General features: G+C 38.6%; 1 protein-coding gene across 3 annotated transcripts in view; it reads right to left on the bottom strand.

Moving 5' to 3' along the window:
* LOC131219598 (centromere/kinetochore protein zw10 homolog) overlaps window positions 1-23,078 on the bottom strand; it is a 47,551-nt gene that overhangs the window by 8,018 nt on the left and 16,455 nt on the right. For 2 of the 3 annotated variants that reach the window (XM_058214833.1, XM_058214835.1), the window contains exons 7-10: window positions 21,556-21,648; window positions 13,317-13,412; window positions 6,191-6,319; window positions 5,996-6,073 (exon numbers count right to left, since the gene is read on the bottom strand). In XM_058214833.1, the coding sequence (XP_058070816.1) occupies window positions 5,996-6,073; window positions 6,191-6,319; window positions 13,317-13,412; window positions 21,556-21,648 (396 nt within the window). The remainder of the gene's footprint in view (window positions 1-5,995; window positions 6,074-6,190; window positions 6,320-13,316; window positions 13,413-21,555; window positions 21,649-23,078) is intronic. The other variant, XM_058214834.1, reaches the window with a different exon arrangement.

Here is a 23,078-nt window from a genome sequence, read left to right as displayed (position 1 = left end):
ATAATAATAATAATATATATAAAAAAAATTTATACTGATGAATGGACGCAATTAGCTAATCAGATAATATGAGATTTAAGCAACATTAACTAATTGAATGGTACAAATGAAAAGAGAGAAATATCCATCCACCCGTAAAATATTACAATTCAAGCTATCAAAAAATAATTACAAATATCATGTTATAACTTGTAAGCAAATGCAAGAAAAATAGAAAGCAATGTTTTATCCTGTAGATACTGTCTCATCTTGCTTGTCACTCTTCTCTTCCTTGAACTCTTCATCAACAAAGTTCTCTTTCCCTCAGATCGGACGCAGCCAATCTTGTGCACAAATGAGCGCTTCAACCGATTCAAGTGTAAGTGAGCTTCGACACTTGTTCACGACCCTACTCCACGTACTAAAAGCAGATTCTGAAACAACAGTTGAAATTAAAATTGATAATATGTCTTGTGCCATTAATGATAACATAAGGTATTGTGAATTACGAGATTTCGTCTTCCACTAGTTCAAAACATCAAATTCATCGCCTTTGTATTTTACAAGTAGCTCCTTAAGATAGTTTTCAAGTTCTCATTGGGGTGTCTGCATTTGAGTCTCATGTTGTGCCACGAAAGACATGAAATCATCTACCGTTTCTTCTGGTAGTTCATCAACAGCAAAACTAGAACCCACTTAATGAGTTTTGTCTTTTGCGGTGCACACATAAAAATTGTACAAATCATTGACTGCATCACGAATCTTATCGACCTTAGGGGCACCCATCACACCATACAACTTATTACATATGAATATAACCATAATCATCTTGTATCAAGGATCAAGAACGACTACAACAACCATTACCAGACTACACTCAGACCAATACTTATCAAACTTTAACTGCATACCCATGGTCATTAATTGTAAAAAGTCTAGTCCACTATAACTTCTGTGCAAGATATCTTTTACCTTCCAAAGTTCTGGTAGAAATATATTTGTTGTTGGATACTTGCTTCTCGAAAATTTCCTCGTTGTGCTGTAAAAGTAAAAAACCAAAAGGAACTTACGAACTGATTCAGCTCTTGACCAATCATCTTCAGAAGGCAACCAAAGATACACATTATCACCCTCCGCATAGTGAGAGAATGCATCTCTGAAAGCTATTGCTAAATCCAACATTTCAAAAGTTGAGTTCCAACGTGTCATGACATCCAGCATCATCGTTCTCTGAGATGACAAATTCAACCGCTTCACGATCTCATTCCATGTATATAACCGTGAAGGTGACCCCCGTATGTACTTCACACTCTTATGTTCTCAATCATTGACTCAATTGTTTTAAGGCCATCTTGTATAATCAAGTTTAGGATGTGGGCTTAACACCTAATATGAAATATCTTTCCACCAAAATACAAGTCACCGGTGGCCTTAAACCGGTTCTGCAAATTCGTTATCACGCTATCATTTGCGGAGGCATTGTTTAAAGTTATTGAGGAGATTTTCTTCTCAATGCCCCACTCCACAAGACATTTGTACACGTAGTCTGAAATCATCAGTCCAGTGTGAGGAGGCAGAATATAATAAAAGTTTATGATTCTTTTGCAGAGCCTCCATTTGGCATCAACATAGTGAGCAGTTAGTGACATATACCCCTTTCATTGATTAGATGTCGTCCACAAATCTAATGTCAGGCTAATTCGAGAAATCGATTCCAACTGTCCATTCAACTTGAGCTTCTCTCTTTCATACATCTTCATACACACTCTCTTTATTGTTGTACGGGAGACCTTCTCGTATATGGGATTAAGGCATCTGGTTAATTCGACAAAAGCAGGACTCTCTACCATCCGAAATGGTCTTTCATTGGCAATAATAAATTTGGTTGTCAACTCATTCAGCTGGTCTTTGTTATACTTGTAGATGGACAGTGCACCTTACAATGGACCCACTAAAGATTGGGTTAATGAAAGTGCATGTTGCCCTAAGGTATGAATTCTCACTTTTTTATGACACTTTAGACTGTTTCTTCAGAGTTGTGGTCGACCCATGTGCTTGCTTAGCATATTGAGTCTTACAGTACTTCCATTGTATCTTCACGATGCCGTTCTTCAGGGTTACTTCTTCAAAATCGTCCAACACTACCGATCTTTTTTTCGCTTTTCCCACAAAATGTGATGGATATTTCTCTCTTTTCATTTGTACCATTCAATTAGTTAATGTTGCTTAAATCTCATATTATATGATTCGCTAATTGCGTCAATTCTTTAGTGTAACTTATTTTTTTATGTTGCCCTAACCTAACAATATATTTTTCTTTTAAAATATACACCTGTAGATATGTCATCGGAAGATGATGCATCGGCAAATATTTGGGATTATGGAGTCCAAATCTACTCCCAAGATGGAAAGATAAAGTTACAATGTAAGTTGTGTGGAAAACAATTTGTAAACAAAACAAATCGGCTGAAATTACATTTGGCTTGTCAGGGAGGAAACGCTGCACCATGTAGCAAAGCTCCTCAGGAAGTCCGAGGTTTATTTCAAACCATTCTCGACTCAAATACAGGGACTTTCTACACCTCTCCCCCTACAATTACAACCAATACAACCAGCCACGGAATATATAAAAGTATGCCTATTATAAATGAAGAAGGGTTAAGCAGAGGAACTGCCTCCAGGCCCTCCACAGTTAGTAGAGAAGAAGAATAAGAGAGAATTTTAAGGGAACAAGAAGAACATGATTATAAAGAGGCCATAAAAGAAAGCTTGAAAATGGCATCCAGGAGTACCAAACAACAACAAAGAACCCTTCTGAGAGAATATGATGCTGAAGCAGGCACGAGCACGAGTAAATCATCAAAGTTACTTAAAAGTCTCACAGCATTTCATAGGCAGTTGGGAATCCCATACAAATCGGATCATAAAAAGCGGCTGAAGAAACTTGTTCAATCTATGAATGAGGACGACGGAAAGACATCTCCACCATCCGATTTAGCAGAGGTGACTGACCATCTTTTGGACACCTCCGGCTCAAAGTCGACCCAGTGTTCGAGTGCAGTTGAAGCCGTAAAAAGAGAACCAAAGGATGATTCTGACGACGAAGGTGGAGGTAGAGGGGGTTTCTATTACGGACAAGGTTCATCTGGTTACACACCACAAAGGCATTCATCATAAGGAGGTTATTGAATGTATGAAAGTTTTATTTGTCTGTATGTGCATGTTATGTTCATTTACAATTGATTTTGGACAGAGTTTATTTACTTTGTTCGTTTTATGGACGTATTTTATTAACTTAGGAAAGTTACCCTTAATTTCTTCTTCTTCTTTTTACATTTTTTTTAGAATTTTTTCATTTTTTTAAATTTTTCAAAAAAAAATAAAATTAAAACAAAAGACTCGATCCGACTCGGTTTCCCTAACCGAGTCGGACTCGGTTCAGGTCAGGCCAGCAAGGAATCAGTTCGGATTGAGCTAGCCCTGCTGGACTCGGTCCCAAATAGGATCGAGTTCGGGTCAGGTACTTGCAAAAATTGGATCGAGTCGAGTCGGACCTAATCCAGTTCGACTCAACTTGATGCCCACCTCTAGTGCCCAACATGAAAGGGGCTTAGAAAAATTAGGAGAATAACATTGTTTAGCCAAATTGGACACTAACTATTTATGGCCGAAAACCATGAAGTCTAATAGGAATGATGATTGTCTATAAATAGTAAGTTTACTATTTATGGTAAGTCACATTTTTAGGGTGTTTGAGTTAGAGTTTGAGTCTAAAACTCCGTCCTAGGTTTGAGCTAATTATTTAAAGGATTGTAATTTCGTTTTTTATCATCAATCAATCTAATTCGAATTTATTAGAAATTATTTCTATTTTTATCCCTCGTGGATTCAAGGAAGCTCTGTGAGGAGTCCAGAGAGCTCTGTGGATTAAGAGTAGTTATTCCCTAAGGAAGACGGTGATCGACCTCATCACGTCCCTCCCTGCGTCACTTACGCTACACACTATGTAGCCTATGCCTCGCGCTTCAAAAGGGTGAATGCAAGGTATTCAAAATCGATTACGTTTCGGCCGTAATGGCCGATATGTAACAGTAACAGCATCAACCGTTACTCGATTCGGCCCCAAAACAAGGCACCTCTGTTTTTTGGGTTCATAATGGCCGTTACGGTACCGTAACAAACGTTACAGTCCATAACTCTAAAGAAAAATAGAAGAAAAAAAAACAAAACAAAAACAAAAACATACCTTTTTTTTTTTCCTTTTTTTCTTCTTATTATCATGGGGTTGCGGCGCTGCTGCTGCGATGGCGGCTGTGGTGGTAGCAGTTGCTGCCCTTCTCTCTCTCTCTCTCTCTCTCTCTCTCTCTCTCTCTCTCTCTCTCAGTTTGGTCCCCTCTTTTCTTTTCATTTCCCTCTTTTTTTTCTTTATAATCTGCAGTGCACACACGCACTATTTTATTACGTGGGGTGGGGCCCACCTTGATTTATGTATGGTAAATCCATGCATCCATAATTTTTCAGGTTCATTTTAAAGCATGATCCTTGAAATGAAGGGATCAAAATCTCAATTGGACCACGCAGTTGGGATTGAATGCCCACCGTTAAAATCTTCTTAAGGCCCTTTTGTGATCCACCTAAGATTTGGATCAGCCTCATTTTTTGGTCCATGCCCTGAATTAAGTGGGCAAAAAGGATGGACCACATAGATATACAACAAATGCGTTGAGGTGGGCCCCACTTTTAAAGGCATGCTCACTAGTGGTCCACTGAAGATTTAAATCTACCTAAATTTTTAGACCATGACTTAAAATGAGTTGGCAAAATGGATTGACGGCATGGATATACAAATATATCGAGGTGGCCCGCCTGGCCCACTAGTGGTCCACCTAAGATCTAGATTTACCTTTTTTTTCCAATACCCTTAAATGAGTTGACAAAACAGATGGATGACATGTATATATCATACATAATCGAGTGAACCCCACGTACATGGCCCTAAAAATTTATACATGAGGTATATATCAACTCAAAATTAACCAATTAAATTTTGGGACCATTGTTGCTAAGTCACAATCCAAAATTTAAATTGTTTGAACAATTTTCACTATTAGTTTGCAGACACTTGTTTTTTGAAATAGGACCATTTGATATTTTTGATTTTTCATTGTCCAATAAATGTCCACCAATCCATTAGTGGCATAAGTGCCAATAGATTGCATTAATTTGAGGCTAGCTTAGGGCATCAAACGGTCCCCTAATCAGCTCCGAATTGACAACGCTATTTACCCCAATTTAATTTTAATTTTTTTTAAAGATCTATTGGGGAAAATGATATCAAATTGTTAGGCATATGAATTACATAATAGGATACCAAAGTCCCTAAACTTTATATATTGAAATGAAATGTGAGTCACGAAGTATGCAATGCACTAGCACAATAAATAAAAGGAAAACTTGAAAATATAAGAAGTTTTGGTATTACATTTATTATAGTGTGTGTGTGTGTGTGTGTGTGTGTGTGTGTAATAGTTAGAAAACTAAATATAAAAGGTTTGCAGTTAATTCTAGGTTGTCAGGTTCATAAATCCATTAGACAGCCCGATATAGCATTCTCACCAAAGAGTGGACCGTTACACCACCATAAACATGTTCCAAATTATAAATGAATGCATATTTAGAATACTTAGAATATTCCTGATTTAATCCATATTTTTTCATTTTTTTTTGGCAAAAATAAATAAAAAATTCACCAATTTCACCGTTACAGGCCGTTACGCCCCTATATCGCCCAATACGGGCTGTATCCGTATAGGTAACAGTGGGCACCGTTACACCCACTGATACCAAACAACTTGGGTGAATGCTATGCTACATGCTATTCGCTATTTAAAACACTGGTAAAGACCACTGGCATATGCTAGTGATAAATTTTCCAATCCTGTAATCGCTAAATAATAAACAGTACACATGGCCAGAAACTAAATCCCTATTGCATATAGAAATACAGAAAAGTTACCTGATCTAAACTAAACTTTGCAGATTCATATTGTTGCATTTGATGGGTATTTTGGAAACCATCGGCGCCATCTATAGCCTGCCAGTGAAAGATATAAGAAACTATGGTAAAATGAAGAATAATTCAACTGCTTGAAATAAAATGCAATAGGAAAAATTGTGCCAAAAATAAATTGCAATATCTGCAGAGGTATACCTCATTCAAGCTAAAGATAACTAATTTGATTTGCTTTTGCAGTATTTCTTCTGCCATCTGATGAAATCTCGGTGGGATATCAACAAACACTGCATGTTCTTTGACACCATTCGGAAAATCTGAACAATACTGAGACACGAGTATGCAGATGTAATAGATTTCTCACGAAACAAAATTCACAACACATAATTTATGCAGCATCAATTTCATACAACAAAAGAAATGGAATCCACATCATATTGAAAACTTCATTTTTATGACAGAAAAAGAAAATAACAAATCCAGTGGATGCCAATGACATCTCTGATAGAAATATTCTCTTAACTGTAGGAAGAAGATGAGCAATCTTCTTCTTCTTTACATGTATCATCCCATCATGTTTGAAGAGAGCCAAATGAAGCTGCCAATAGATTTGCTAAGAATGAAGCGACGAGAGGGTCATTTGCAAGGTATTCAATAACGGTAACAGTGGCCGTAACGGCCACCACCATTACCGTTAGAATATGGGATGGACCATATTTTTTCAGATCATTGGAATTTTTATTAAAAAAGACTGTAGCCAAAAAATACAAGAAAATAAAAAGAACCAGAAAAAGAAAAACTACAACTCTTGCCAACTATCAGGAAAATGGGCAATAATTTTTTATGCAACCGCCCATTCTATTACATGCATTTTTGCCCTACCGAATACCTCCAAAACTTGCCCGACCTGATTCTTGAAACAACAATTATTCCTTTCTAGCCATATAATGGATCTCATTCAACTTTCATGTGTAGTTTAAAGGAACTTTTTGAATCCAAGATCATGTTTCTATCTTAAAAGCTATTTATATGAGGGGACTCATCGCAGATGGATGGGATACCACTAAAAAATAAACAAATAAATAAAAAATCTTTGTTAGCATTATTCTAATTATTGAAAATCATGATAATAAACAAGAAGAGTGGGGTGGGGGACCCTAATCTCTCATTTTCTCTTCCTCCTTTTATTCTTTCTCATATTTTCTTCTTCTCTCTTTTATCATTACGCCACGTGGTATCAAAGTGAAATCGATTTGGGCATTAACCTCTTCCATCAACTTCCTCATTTATAGGCTAATAAAGGTTCTAGAAAAGAATTCCACCCGCCTCACGCTCTAGAATGGGGGAGGACACCTTAGCTGCTAAGGACTTCATCTATTAATAAACTGTGTGAAGGTCTCATCAAATTTCTGCATAATGGCATGCAAATCGGCTGACTCGATTCTACCTTGATGTTGTAATCAATTTGGCTAACAAACCGTTGAGCCCAGTCATCAAAGATCTTAAAGGTGCCAATTTACTTAAGGTGAATTTTTAAAAGCTGTTGGGTAAATAGTCTCGCCTCAAAAGGGGGCAGGGACACCCTGTGTTGTCAAAAAAAAGTCGTTGGGGGCTGATATCACAAATTCTCTTCCAACTACTATATGGTGGGTCATGTAATTGTGTATCATGAATGCATGTATGGCCCACTTTCTTATAACACCATTATGATAGACAAAAGTGGGCCATCATGCGTGTGTGGTAAGATTTGCATGTGTAGCTAGATATGAGATCTAAAGTGTGTTTGAAAGTTGCATATAGCAAGGATTAGAAACAAGTGTGGGTGTGAAGTTCTTGGATCAAGCGGTGCTATCAAGTGATCTCATTTGTTGATATACATGGTTTTCTAGAAAACATGTTGGGTAAGTTAAACGTTCTTCCCTTCTGTATTTAATTTTGTTACATCAATAAATGTCAATAATGAAGCCAAGACTAGTCTTTTGTCTCCATCCAAATCAATGAACTTTCAGATTACATCAACTACACCCCATAGAGCAAATTACTTGTATTGGGCAACATCAGTAGAGGTTTTCCTTACGGGAAGAAGCGATTTAAATTATTTTGCTTCTCCCAAATATGAAGAAAGTTTAATAGAATACAAACATTGGGTGGCAGAGGATGTTGAATTAGAGCATTGTTATGGACCATTACGGCACCTCAAATTAGTGTGAATGTTATCTTTTTCAAGACAACAAAGTAAGTCTGCGATAATATGAGAGAGATGGATTCAGGTGAAAAGAATTTAACTCAGATCAACGAATTGTGCTCTTCAAGAGGGAGGTAAGAGCGTTGAAGAGTATTATTCAACCTTACAATGCATGTAGGAAGAACTGAACATATACCAGCCCCTATCTACCGATTATGAGATAATAAGATGAGGAAGAGACGAATTCCGTGTTACTAAATTCTTCTATAGTCATTGTGGTCTTAGTAACCATACAGCTGATATATGTTGGGACCTTATTGGTAAGCCTGATTAGGTGAATTAGGTCCGTTCTTCCAATGATGGCACCAAGGGTTATGTCTCCAAACCTATATCTTCAATTTCCGAGCCCAATACTACGAATGATACAGTTACACTATTTAGGGAAGGATATGCCATATTTCTAAAGAATTATTCCACTCAAGTATCATCATCCACAATTACTCTCATGCAGTCAAGTATAATTTGTCTTGGTTCATCTGATAGTGATCCCCGGGTCATTGACTAAGAGCTTCCGATCATATGATCAATAAGCATAGTGTATTATCTCATTTAGTACAATAATCGTCCATTTATTCTGTCACATTAGCATATGGTACTTCAACTTATATGCCTAGGTTAGCTACTGCTTGTTCTACCCCATCACTTTCATTGTCATTAGTACTTTACATCTCTAAATTTCTTTTGAGTTTATTGTCCGCGAGTAAGCTAACCAAATCATTAAATTGTTCTGTCATATTTTATCCTTCTTATTATGAATTACGGGATCTAAAGAAGGGAAAGATGGTTGGGGGAGGATATGAAGCGAATGGACGCCATTACCTAGATAGAGGAATAGAATAACTAGATTTCATTGCGGACATATATCTCTCCACATCAGTGGCATTCTAGGCATGGTCATCCCTCAAGTAGTTTAAATAGCAAAGTTCCATTGTTGTTGCATGTATCTAGATTCAAGGTATTAAAAAAGGCTTGCGTAACAACCGTTACGTAACAGTAACCACCATAACCGTTATGTGTTACAGGAAAAATTACCTATAACGGCCCTGTAACGGCCCCAAAATGGTGTCGAAATGGGTTTTTTTTTCAGGAAAAAAAAAAAAGCCATAACAGTCTTTACGGCCTATATCGTAACGGTAACGGCGGTAGCCTTTACAGCCACCGTTACCATTTTTTGAATACCTTGCCTTTGCCCATATTAGAGTGTAAGGCTTGTGAGTTGATTAACCACCATAGAGTGGCGTTTATTCCTCATGTGGACAAGTGATAACCTTTTTATTCAGTACATTCTAATATTTGGAGTCCGGTTAATCTTATTAGTCCATCTGCTTTCAAGTACTTTGTTATTTTTGTGAATGATTATTTTCATATGACATGGCTATATTTGACAATAGATCGGTCAAAAGCATTTTCTTGTTTTAAAGAATTTCATACCGAAGCACAAACTCAATTTAATTCAAAAGTTTGTGTTCTACACTCAAATAATGTTAGGGAATCCTTATCTCGTAACTTTAACTCACATCTTTCATCTCATGGCATTATTCATCAAGCTTCATGTGCACGCACAGCACAACAAAATGGGGTAGCTGATCATAAGAACCATCATTTACTTGAGGTTGTTAAAGCGTTGTAGTTGAATATGAAGATCTCAAAAATATTTTGAAGTGATGTAGTTTTAACTACATGTTGCTTAATAAATCGGATGCCTTCATTGGTCCTAGATGGAAGTCATCTCTCTATCGTGTATCATCAAATTCCTTACTATATTCCACCAAAGGTATTAGGTTGTATGTCTTTTGTGCATCAGCTTGAACCAAGAGCTATCAAGTGTATATTTATTAGGTACTCCCGTACCCAAAAGGGGATACAAATGTTATAATTATGTCTCCCCGAGATGTTATGTGTCAGTTGATGTCATATTCTTTAAACAAACTCCATATTTCTCAAAGAAATGAAAGTCTTTACAATTTAAAGAGAGCTCCATAACTACTCGTCCCATTGTCCATGATACTACTATGGGAGTTGGGGAGATGTATGAGCAACGTGCAAAACAACCTTTGCGGGTTTCCACCAGAAGTTCCAAATGTGGAAATGGAGTACATACAAGCGTAATTTCTACCATTCCTTCTAATCCATCAGAAGATCATCATTCTTCTGAATCCTTGCCTTCACCATCAGATGAAGGTAATTTACCTATTGCTCTTTGTAAAGGTATCTGTCCATGTACTCAACATCCTCTTACCAACTTTGTTTCGTTAAGTGGTTTATCTCCTTCATTTTAACAATTTGCTTTGTCTCTGTCATCTGTCTAGTCCGCATTCTTTCCAGGAGGCTTTGAGTGTAATAGGTGGAAACAAGCTGTAGAAGAAAAGAGAGTCTCTTCTATCATAATTGAACTCAGACATTAGCTAAATTTAATGCTGAAAAGCATGCAGTTGAGTGCAAATGGGTGTATACAGTAAAATACAACCTTAATGGCTTAGCGGATTTTTTAAAACCTAGTTAGTTGCCAAAGGGTACTCACTGACTCTCAGACAAGCATATCGTTCGGAGACCTCACATGTGGCAAAGCTTCACTTGGTACATGTGGTTGTTTCCATTGGTGCAAATTGGCCATTATATCAGCTTGATGTGAAGAATACTTTTTTCATCATAGAGATCTTATTGAAGAACAATATATGGAGCAACCACCTAGGTTTGTGGCTTAGGGGGAGTCGGATAAGGTACAACATCTCAAAAAATCAATTTATATGAGTTAAAACAGTCTCCAAGAGCTTGGTTTAACAAGTTTAGCAAGGTAGTGTTCGAATTTGTGATGAAATACAATCAGGCGACCACTCTATTTTTGTAAGGCGGAGTGAGGTATGCATTATTGTATTGGTTGTAGATGTGGACGACATAATCATGACAGGAAGTGATAGTATAGGTATTGACAAGTGAAAGAAATTCTTACAACAACATTTTTATATGAAAGACTTGGGTTGTCTTGGGTATTTCTTAGGCATAGAGGTAGCCAAGTCCAAAGTGAGCATAAACTTGTCACAACGAAAATATGTGATAGATTTACCAGATGAGACAGGTATTCTAGGATCTAAACCTGTGAAAACTCCCATGGATACAAATAAAAAACATAGTGTAATGGAGTTAATTGAGATATAAGGAGATTTTTTTATTTTTTATTTTTTGAAAGATAATTGATGATCCAAGGAGATATCGTCTAGTTTTTAGAAATTTGATTTATTTGACAATTAACCAACCTGATACTACATGTCTTGTCAGCATGGCTAGACAATTTATACAAGCTCCCTAGGTCCCTCGTATCGAGGTCATGCTCTGTATCCTCAGGTATTTAAAGGGAGCTCCTGGTCATGGTATCCTCTACAAGTGAAATGGTCATCTTCAAGTGGAATGATGTTTTCATGCAAATTGGGCTGATTGTCCATCTAATAAGCGATCAACATCTGGCTACTATACTTTTGTACGTGGCAACCTTGTTACTTGGAAAAGTAAGAAGCAAAGTATTGTGGTTCGTTCAAGTGTTGAGGTAGAATATAGGACAATAGCTCATGCGGCATGTGAACTCATTGGACTAAAGACATTCTATGCAAACTTGGGTTTATAGTTAAGGTTCCCATGAGGTTATATTGTGATAATCAAGCAGACTTTCATATTGTTAACAACCCAATCTATTATGAGAAGACCAAGCACATCAAAGTTGATAGCCAATTCATCTAGGAGAAAGGTACTGGGAAATTTGCATGTTGTTTGTCAAGTCCCAAGATCAACTAACAGATATGTTCATGAAAGCTATAGGTCACAGTCAATTATATTCTCTCTTTATCAAGCTGGGCATTCATGACATATATACTCCTGCTTGAGGGGGACTATTGGATAAGGGTTTTTCTATGGCCCATTTACAACCCATCTACGTTTAGGAAATAATGGGTATTCTTCCTTTTGTTACTAATGGCATTATTGTAATCATTGAAAACCATGTTAATAAATAGGAAATTGACGACCATGTGAACCCTGATCACTCCTTCCTCCTTTCATTCTTCCCCTCTTTTCTTCTTCTCTCTCTTTTATCAATCACACCACACTTACATTTAAACTATTTCAAACTCATTTAGACTATTTCAAACCTTTGATCATTGTCACTCTTTTCCTTACAAGGCTAGCTAGGGCTCGGTCTGGACCTATAAGGCCAGGGCAGAGGCATTTTTAGCCTGATTAGGGCTAGGGTTTAGGGGAACCCTGGCCTGACCCTTTGTATTTCTTTTCTTAATAAAATCTTACCACTAATAAAAGAAAGAAAAAGGAAGCAAATATTTATGGTGAATCCCACCTTCTATTGGGCATAAACCCAGGTCATATTGATGAATATAATCTCCTAATAAACTAGATTCATGGTGAATCCCACCTTCTATTGGGCATAAACCCAGGTAAAGGGAACTATTTAACTAAAAGCACATGTACATACCATGCTAGTTACAAAGAGAAGACTAGTGAGTTGCAATACCAGCAGGTTAGTTGCATCTTCACAACAACTACAATAAACTAATTAGTGTAGACCACTGCAAGGTATTCAATAACAGTAACAGTGGCCGTAACGGCCAGCCTTATGGCCATTACGATACAGGCCGTAGCAGCTCTGTAATGGTCAAATTTTTTTGACCCTGTATTGGCCCATTATGGCCCCATATAAGTCCTTTACAGCCCCGTATAGACCCATTACGGGCCCTTTTTTTCTAATTGCGTGTTACAGCCCTGTATCGCATAACTGTCACCACCATTACCATTACATAACAGCCGTTACGGCCGCAACATAATTGTTTTTTAATACCATGGACCATAGTGACAAGATGCTTTATGCAATCACAACTGACCACAAGTTACAAGATGCTTTAAGCAATCACAACTCTATGAGAGATTTGAAATGGAAGATGACAGGCAAAATAATTTCTTCTATGTTTTTCACTTTCATCTAAGAGAACCAAACAAGGTTGGAATGACTAAACCAAGGAAACAGCATAAAATGCATGGATGGTGGAATTAAAAATCATGAAGGTCGGTGCTACAAACCTCAAAAGCAAGCCCAAGAATCTCCTGAGATAAATAAAGTAAGTCATTGTGAACGACAACAGCTGCTTGGTTGATACTGTCAAGCTGCTTCTCTAGCTTTATGCATAGAACAATATGAAGACAAATAAGACATTTGTGATATGCATGTCGTAAGAATTCTAAATATAACACAAGGAACAATTTCCAAAGAACGCAGTTTGAAAAGGATCAGATTCATTAATAGACATTTTCAGACATAATTCAACAACATCTATTCACATGTCCGAAATCTATATATAACCCAACCATCATTTGCCCAATCAATGCTCGGCAGAACACCCTATTGACTCCTACAGCCACATACCAGCTAGCTTAAGCTTGAAGGTCTCTTTCCACGCAACCAAGGTTGCTCTTATTGTATTCCCATAAATTAAACATATCAGCATGTTTATCTGACTAATATTTCAAATTATAGTCTACATAAATTTATCTGTTCCATGGTTCCGCAATTCTCTGAAACATGCACTTGCCACAGTACCACATTTCCAGAACTTGTCCATGGTAAACGTGATGCACACCAACGACCAGTCTGCTCTGTCGAAATCATGGGCCCCATTTGTGGATGGAGATAGCCCAGAAATCACACCATCCAGCAGATCATCTTCTGATTTTGACTGTTCACAGGCACATTATTCTTGTTGTTAAACAGACTGTTACATTAAGGGACAATTGGGCATGATCTATCTGCACATCCAAAAAAATTTTAAGGATAATTAAGTTGATTTTATTAACAAGAGTACTTAGAAAAAAGCCAAAGCACAAAAATACAACCAGCATTACAATCCAAGCAAAGACAAAAATATACACTCCTTTACATTCTTTGAACCAGAAGCCCATTCTATCACCTCTTTTGGATTTCCATGCTACCTGTTCCCACAGACCTGATTTGTCCCGAAAGCATCATAGAAATTCATTTCACTAGACACCCAAAAAATGGTCGCTCAACCACGGGTTAATGGAAATGTATGATGCAATTTCAAAGCCTTGAATTGATTAGAAACAACTATAACCATAAACAAAAGCAAACCCAGCAAAAGGTATACAAACGGTAAGAAGAAAACGGGATCAAAGTGGACCATGCAATGTTCTTCGAAGAGCGGAAGCTATGGAGACAAAAAATTGAGAGCTACTTGGCTAATCAAAGACGACGAGAACCCTGCTTTCTTTAATACAATGGCGAATGGGGGGAAGAAAATGAATGACACTCATAAGTTGTTCTTGAAAAACTCATTGTCAGAAGATCGATATCAGATCAGAGATGTGACAATCGAATTATATAAGAAAATATACTCAAGGAATCCTTCTGTAGTCTGAGTTGGATGGTCAAGTCACGAAAGAAGTGTTCAACATGGACAGGGCCAAGTAATGAGAACGGACAGCTTTATCATAGCATTTTTTCAATATTATTGGGACATTACAAAAAGGACTTTATGGCATTCTTCGAAGAGTTCCACAAAAGGTCCACTTATATTATGGTTACTCCAAAGTCCAAAGTGGTGGATGTTATCGAAATCAGAGATTTCAGGCCAATTAGTTGGGTAGGAGGATGTCATAAGATGCTAGCCAAGGTGCTTTCAGTCAATCTATGTGACGTCTTGGCATATGTGATACCGTCGTATCAAGGTGTGTTCATAAAAGATAGATTTCGGATGGCATTTCTGTGGCAAACAAACACAGATTCAAGAACCAAAATGGGAAAGGTACAAATTGTGTAAGAATGATATTGAAAAGGCATAGGATCACATCTAAAAAGACTTTTTCTTTTTTTTGAGGGATCATGGAAATTTTATCAAAGGCCCACTTGCAAACAAGATGGGAAAAGAATACTAAGACAAAAGGCCCCAAAAGATTTACAACCCTAATGTTGCCTTAATACAATCAGACTCCACATTCAAGAGAACAGCCCAGTCGGAACAGAAGCTTTGATGGAGATCACCAAGGCTTTGCTCGAACCAGAAGCAACGTCCATTCCTCTCACCCCAAATGCCTATGTGCTTGGAAGAACGGGATTTTGTGAGAGATGGATTGGGAAGATAACAGAATGCATTTCCATGTCTTCCTTCTCAGTTTTTGGTGAATGGTATGCCAGCTAGTTTCTTCTCCAATTCTAGAGGTCAACATCAGGGGGGTCCACCATCACCTCTTCTCTTTTCGGTGATGGCAGAGGGCCTAAGCCTACTTATGTACAGGCCATACGATAATGGGTGAATTGGAGAGTTTTCAATAGGAGGCCCAATTTAGAAAAATAGCATCGTCAGTTTGCAGATGATACCCTTATATAATGCTAGGCATCCATGGACTAGGTGGGAAGGAAATCTGAAAGGCATAGTTAGATGCTTTGAAATAGTTTTGGGTCGTCAGGTTAACCTTAGAAGAATGTCATTGCCAAGGTAGCGGTAGAGGAGGAAACTATGGCTACTGGTGAGAAAAGGATGGGATGGAAGAATGCAACTTTTGCCTGGGTTGCCATCGCAAAAAAGATCCATATGCTAGGTAATTCAAAGAGGAACATGGATTTTACCAACATTTGCATAATGTGCAGGCACAGCAAAGAGTCAGTTGATCACCTATTCTTCCATTGTTTGGTGGATAGGGAGGTTTGGGCTTTCTTCTTCTCTTTATATGGGGTAGCGTGGATGTTTAACACCTAAAAGGAAATACAGTGGTGGAATGGCTAGGGGGCCGTCTAAGGACAGCAAGGACTCGCTTGGAAGATGTCTTTCCATGGGATCCCATGGGGAGGAGGGGGGAGTGGAAAGAGAGGATTTCTAGAATTTTTTAGAGTATGACCACGTTGTCTAAAGGCATTTGAAGAAGGATTCACCACATGGTTCGCTTGCAAATGATGAATTTCTTGGGTGTTCTAAGGGTGATCTCTTGGGAAGTTGGGGTTTGTAGTTTGAATGAGAAGATTCTTGCCTTGTGGTTTTTTTTCATCTTTTTTCCGTGTCATACGATTTGTGCGGGCCTAAAACTTTAAGTGACAAGAGGGTCACTTACATGTTGCACCGGTCCTAAATGATGCATCCTTCTTTTTGAGTGAATACAATCGTCGAATTTTTAACCAAAAAGGAAAAAAGGAAAAACAGACCCAAGAAGTGACAGAGGTGATCATTCATATCTGGGAAAGAACCAGGACCTGAAGTGGGCCCAAGTTGGTCCCAAGCAGGGCTCGAAAGCTGGCCCAATAGCAAGCACTTAACAGCAGCAAACAGGGAGCCATACTGCTTGTAGGCCGGAGTTAGGGGCTGATACCATCACCCCTGTAGAGAGAATTAGACATGAATACAGCTTGTGCATGGACCCCACTTTAGGGCTGTTTTACTTATACTAATAGTCTTGGATAGGAGTTATAATGGCTTGGATTCAACCAATTCTATGACAGAGATTAAGAGAGAGGTTTAAGGCATCCTTAAGAGTGTAAAGGGCTTTATTTCATCTGTGTGGAGGTTTATGTTATGAGTTTCTTTGATGAGTTTGATGTGTAATTTCTTTTTGGAGATAAATAAGATGGGCAGTAATTTTGTTGGGTTTGGGGAGTTATCAACCTTTGATTTATCATGGTCATATGAATCTTGTATGGTTTTAATCACAGCTTAAAAAAACTAGGAGTCAATTTGAACCTTGATTGAGTCGCCTCAACTTGATTGTCTTTTGAGTCAACTCACAATAGAAATCAATTCACTCGAGTTTTGTCAAGTTGCATTTGAATATTTTTCGAGCTTTTTTGGTCGATTGTATCTTCTTCTTTTTCACTCGGGAGGATGAGATATTTTCCCTATATTTCTAGGATTTCTTAGATTTTAGATGTTTTCTTTCTATCTGTTACATTTTTATTAACTTACGGATTTCATAACATTTCAATATTAACAAACACTAACCAAATATCAAGTTTTTACAGTTGGGTTTTGCCAAGTTTTCTGCTGAATCTTGGGGTCTACCAAACCTGATGGACTTTCGAGTCAAGTTTAGTTTTCGGGTCTTTGAACCATGGTTTTAATTTGTATTTGAATGCTGGAATTTATTCATAAATGCTGGAAATTCCGATTTATTGCTCATATTTGGAATTACTTGCTAGATATTGCAATTTGAGTGCTGGAGAACAAGATTGCTGGAAGCCTGGAACTGGTTTTCTAGCAGCTGGAACAACTTTCTAATTGCTGGAGATTGTTACTAATTGCTAAAAATTTGATTTCCAAGGTTAATTTCATAATAATCTACTGTGATCAAATTTGATTGAGTGGAAATTCTTTGGGCCTGTCCTAAACTCTTGGATCTAAAGAGTGCAATTGATAGGGACTGTCTATACACGATTAACTGAATGAAATGATAGGATCAACTGATTTTAGACATGAGCAGATAAAAATGACTTGAAACATTGATATAAATTGCTCAAATGCTGAAAATCTAGCAATAGGTAAGAAGAAAATAAATTTTATAATAATCAAAATCCAGCAGGAACTCTAGAGCTTATATGTTTTTTTTTTCACCGAAGTAAGATTTTAATACAAAACGAGAGAGAAATCCATCAAAGCAATGGGGCCATTTGGGGAGCGAGAAACGGTTGTTGTTTCCAGAATTTTCAGGTTAGAGTCGAGGAGGTTATTAGAAAAATCTCGATCTTCTTAGAGTGCTGGGCCTGATCGGGTTGTGCATGGGTGTTGTATTCTTTGCTCGTTTTTGCAAGCTTCTTTAATAAAATATTTGTCATCTCTCAAAAAAAATATCCATCAAAGCAATGGGGGTAAGAAGGAACTACACTCCATCCACACACACACACAAAAAAAAAAGGGATCATTGGCCCCTTCCTTGGTGAGCCTGTCGGCCAAACCAGCTCTTAAATGGATTTCCATGTGCTTTGTTTGAGTAATGGGTTTCCTCGAACTCAAACACAACTACTCTCAGCTCTTTTGACTCCATAGGTGACCCGATTTTGGACTCCAGCTAATTTTCAAATCCAAACATGACTTGCAGATGGAGAGAAGACATTTAACTGTATAGGAGCATTCTGGAAAAACAAGAAAGCAAATGAAAAGCAGACTTAGACTAGATAGCTTAGGGTCTGTTTGGGCGGTGGGATTAGAAGGGATAAGGTGGGATGGGATTCAAAAAACATAATTATTACCCATGGCCGGGATTGTCCCCTATTGCCATGGGATAAGATTAATGCCCTGCTTTGTTGATAATACGGTGGTACATTGAATGGACATACTCACCATCATTTGAAATTATTGAGAATAACACACATGTGTTATATCTAAACTGTTCATTTGTTTTGTAACCTCATTTTATGGCATGGGCCTAAAAATGAGGTAGATCAAAAATTTATGTAGCCCCAAAGAAGTTTTCAACGGTAAGTATTCAATCCCCGTTGCTTTCTATGGTGGGGTCCACTTGAGCATTAGATTTACCTGATTTTTTGGCCCATGCTCTAAAATAATCTCGATAAATGGGTGGACGGTGTGGATATAGCCCACACATCATGGTGGAACCTACAACAACTTGCTAACATTGAGTGAAATTGGCACGGGACCCAATGCAATTCTATTTAATGTAATTCCAAGCTTTTCCATTCTTCCCAAACATGGAGTGGAATTGGCACAGGACCAGATGAATCCCATCCCACCTAATCCCTTCTAATCCCACGGCCCAAACAGACCTTTAGAGAACGAGTTCCCTTATCTAGCTTGGACTCTCTAATTTCCCAACCAAATCCCACATGCTAGCCACGTGACTCAAGTGATGACTAACTAGGACTGCAACAGTCCTTGCCATTCTAAATGTGGAGCACACATGGTGTCATGATCTTCTTCTTTTTTCTTTTTCTTTTCTTTTCTTTTTTTTTTTCCTTTTTTGAAAGGTAACACTACAAGGGATTGAACCCCGGGTCATTCACAAACACTACACTATCTCTATAATGCAGGGGCATTTTCATACCGGGCTCAAGTGGGGTTGCCTGTGGGATGCAAGGCACACTCGGGGTGGGCGGCCTGTGGGATGCAGGTGGCTCATGTGAGGCAGGCCCAACCCATGTGAAGCGGGTGGCTCTTGTGAAGAGAAACCCATGTGAAGTGGAGACCACAAGGGAGGTTTGACTGAGGCCCTAACCCATGGGATGTGGGGCCTGGGCTATGAGATAAAGGGATTAATTCGCCATGCTCTATCAATTTGAGCTTTTAGAGCAAATGGTTAATTGTCCTACGTCACTCTACCAACTCATCTAATGAGCAGGAAACATGAGAGGATGGCGTGCATTGACAAGGTCAACTGACCTTAGCATGGATGTCAGCTTCTCATTGACTTCAGTAGAAATTACATTAAATTCGACCACTATTGACAGTGTTAGGCTTCTCTTTCTTTTCTTCTTCTTCTTCTTCTACCCCTTTTTCAATGACTGGCTAGGCTTCTAAGCTCAACAACTATACAACATTATTTACACGTAGAGGTGTACACGAACCGAGCTAGCTCGGTTAGCTCGCTTGACTCGACTCGAAAAAGCTCGATTCAACTTGGTTCGAAGCTGAGTTCGAGCCGAGTCAAGCTGATTTTTTAAGCTCAAAATTGAGTTCTAGCCAAGTTCGAGCTGGCCCCAACTCAACTCGACTCGGATCGAATCCAGCTCGAATTGAACTCGGATCAAACCAGTTCGGTGACTCGGTTACTTTGCTATTGATGTTGCTCACCAAGTGTTTGATGAAATGACTCAACGAAGTGTGGCTAGTGGCAAGGAAGGTATGTACATGAAACAAATACCCTTTTTTTCTTGGTTTTTATGTTGCTTAGAAGGTGTTTGATAAAATACCCGTAAAACCATTGCTTCTGTTTTACATAAAGTGGGATTTTGAAGGTGCAGTCCAGGTGTTTGTGGAAATGCTGCACAGGGGAACTCAGCTCGATCTTGGCTCGAACTCGACTCGAACTGGCCTGAGCTGCTGACCGAACCGAGCCGAGCTGGCCAATCAAGCTCAAGGACCGAGCCGAGCCAAGTTCGAGCTGAGGTCAGGTAGTGGCCGAGCCGAGTCAAGCTGAGGCCAGCTCGACTCGGTTCAACTCAATGTACACCCCTATTTACATGTTTCCTTTTTCTTACTGGAAGTCCAAGAAACTACATTCCTTGAACCACTTCCACTATCAACGGTCCAAAGATTCCATGACCAACTCCATACTGATTAAGATTGGACAATTTTCTGCTTCACTTAATCATGATGATGTCAGGAAATTTTGCTTCATTGCAATATAACATCAACAAGGGCCAACTGGCCCTTTTATTTATTCTCATTTGTGGGGACTGATGGACATATGCATGCAGCAAATCTATCTCCATCAATATCTTGGGGTTAATCTCATTTCGTGGTACACCAACAAGTATCTTTCTTTTTCTGCTTCTGTCAATAAATTTGCCAATAATAAAAAATAAGAAGAAGCAACCTATGGTTTCTCATCCCAATACTAAATCTGAATATTGCTTCCTTGATTCCATCGGTGCTGATACGACCTCCCATAGCTCTCAAAGCTCGCAACCGGTTGTAGTTTATTGTGACAATCTTATTGCAAACTGCCAAATCCTACATTCATGCTCACGTAAAACACATTGAGACTGGCGGGCGGCTTGTCCAAGAGAAAGTTGCTATGGGTGACTTGTGTGTTCCCTTTGTGACAACCAGAGATCAGCTCACTTGTGTTTTTACCAAGGCCCTATCTAAGGAACATTTTCATTAGCTTTGCTGCAATTTGAAAAGTAGTTCCGTCAGACCAACTAACTGCAACCTGTTTTCCAAGCCAAACTGCACAGCTGAAATTTCTATTGTAAGTTACACAGACACAAACTAATCATATGTTCTGAGTCTCATTCGTGTTGAATAAGGACCTATATTTTTTTCACAACTTTATCTTGTGTGATTTAGTTCCTCAACAAATTGCAAAAAGGTTTCAAGCACGTCCGATTATGAGGACACAGTACCAACAAAGCATCCTTTTGTAAAGTGCAACCATCATAAACACCCATATTATGTCAGGCATAGTGAGAAACGAAATAAGCTGCATGAAGATACCAGCCTTGAATCTCTTTGTAAATTTTGCAACAGATATTCAAGTTAAAAGAACTATGCTAATGCTTAAGTCAATGTGCAATCTTCACTGCTCTTTGGACCCTTCATATATGATATGTTAATAAATTTTGCAAGTAGTGTCATATGCAAACCTTGACTGGTACAATTGCTTCATATAAAAGTAGGGCATCCCTAGCCGCGTGATAGAATTCCATGGCCACTCTTGTGGATGACAAACGAATACCCTGCACTGATTAGTCACAAATCAAAAATCATGCCTATGAATAGGCGCCATGAATGGATTAACAATAGCAAGAAAATTTTTATAAACAACGAACTTCAAGAGATAAGATTATGACACAATATAATGTTATGTCTCATGTCTCCTTAATGGGAAAATCATGTAAAGATTCATGAGGCCTTTCTCCCCTGCATTTTCTTTACAAAATTGAGTGTTGTACATGCAGGGTAGAAGTGCAAGTACACTGCCATTTGCATCAAATGTCTTGATAGCAATTTTATTATTTCATCATAAAGGGAATCTTATTCAGTGTGTGTTTGAAAGGTAACTTGGAATTCATTAAGATAGCATAAGGCCAAAAGAAAGTTACAAAGAAAGATGATGAGAGATCATCTTAAGACAAAAGCCCACTTCCCAGCTTTTGACTATTGCCCCCCTTGAACAACCATGTAAGATGTTGAGCACCGATGCACAGCTAATAACCCACCCACTGCCCTTTGGAAAACAGCCTCTGATATTTCTGCTCTATTTCAGAATGTCCTACTGTTATGTTGCTTCCATATCAACCAAATAACCACAAGAAAAGAGAGAGAACACAGAAACCTCCTACCCAAACAAACACTGTGCCACGCTTGGAAGAAATCACGAATCCTCCTAGGTAACACCCATTCCAACCTGAATAGGCCTACGCATTCATACTAAATGTTCCACCATCTCCTCATTCCAGACTCAAGGGATGCATGCATTCATGATGACCATATTCCAATCCTCAAATGGTCCTCTGTATCCTCACTGGACTTTATCATATTCATATTCATTAGTTGTCATATTGGAAAGTGACAGCTGAAAAGTGTGCTTAATTTATTTTTTAGGACCGTGGAAAAGTGCTGAGCCACTTTTATGGCCCAAAAAAGAAAAGGGCCGTACGTGGGTTTAGTTATCAACTGTGCTTGGTTTATTTTCCAGGACCATGGGCTGTGCTTGTTATCCTTGACATTCACGAGGGCCCAGAACCACTCAAGAATGAACACACCTGCCAGTGACCCGTTCCTTACCCCATGACGAGGATATTCCAAGCCCTAACAGAGCAGCAAAGGTCACAGGGTCCGAAAAGGACCATGCCTGGTTTTTATCATTTCAGCAGCAAAGGCCACAGGGACCCAAAAAAGAAAGGACCCATGCCTGGGTTTAGTTATCAAATGTGCTTGGTGTTTTTTAAGGCTCGTGGGCTGTGCTCGTGTTGCCTCCCTCCCTACGGAGTAGCAAAGGTCACAGGGGTCTAAAAAAGTAAAGGACAAGGACCCGTTCCTTACCCCATGACGAGGATATTCCTAGCCCTAACAGAGCAGCAAAGGTCACAAGGTCCGAAAAGGACCATGCCTGGGTTTTATCATTTCAGCAGCAAAGGCCACAGGGACCCATGCCTGGGTTTAG

This window comes from Magnolia sinica, chromosome 11, assembly GCF_029962835.1.
Source record: "Magnolia sinica isolate HGM2019 chromosome 11, MsV1, whole genome shotgun sequence".
Classification (NCBI taxonomy): Eukaryota; Viridiplantae; Streptophyta; class Magnoliopsida; order Magnoliales; family Magnoliaceae; genus Magnolia; species Magnolia sinica.
The sequence above is the reverse complement of the archived record's forward strand: the minus strand, read 5'-3'. Positions and strand labels throughout refer to the sequence as shown.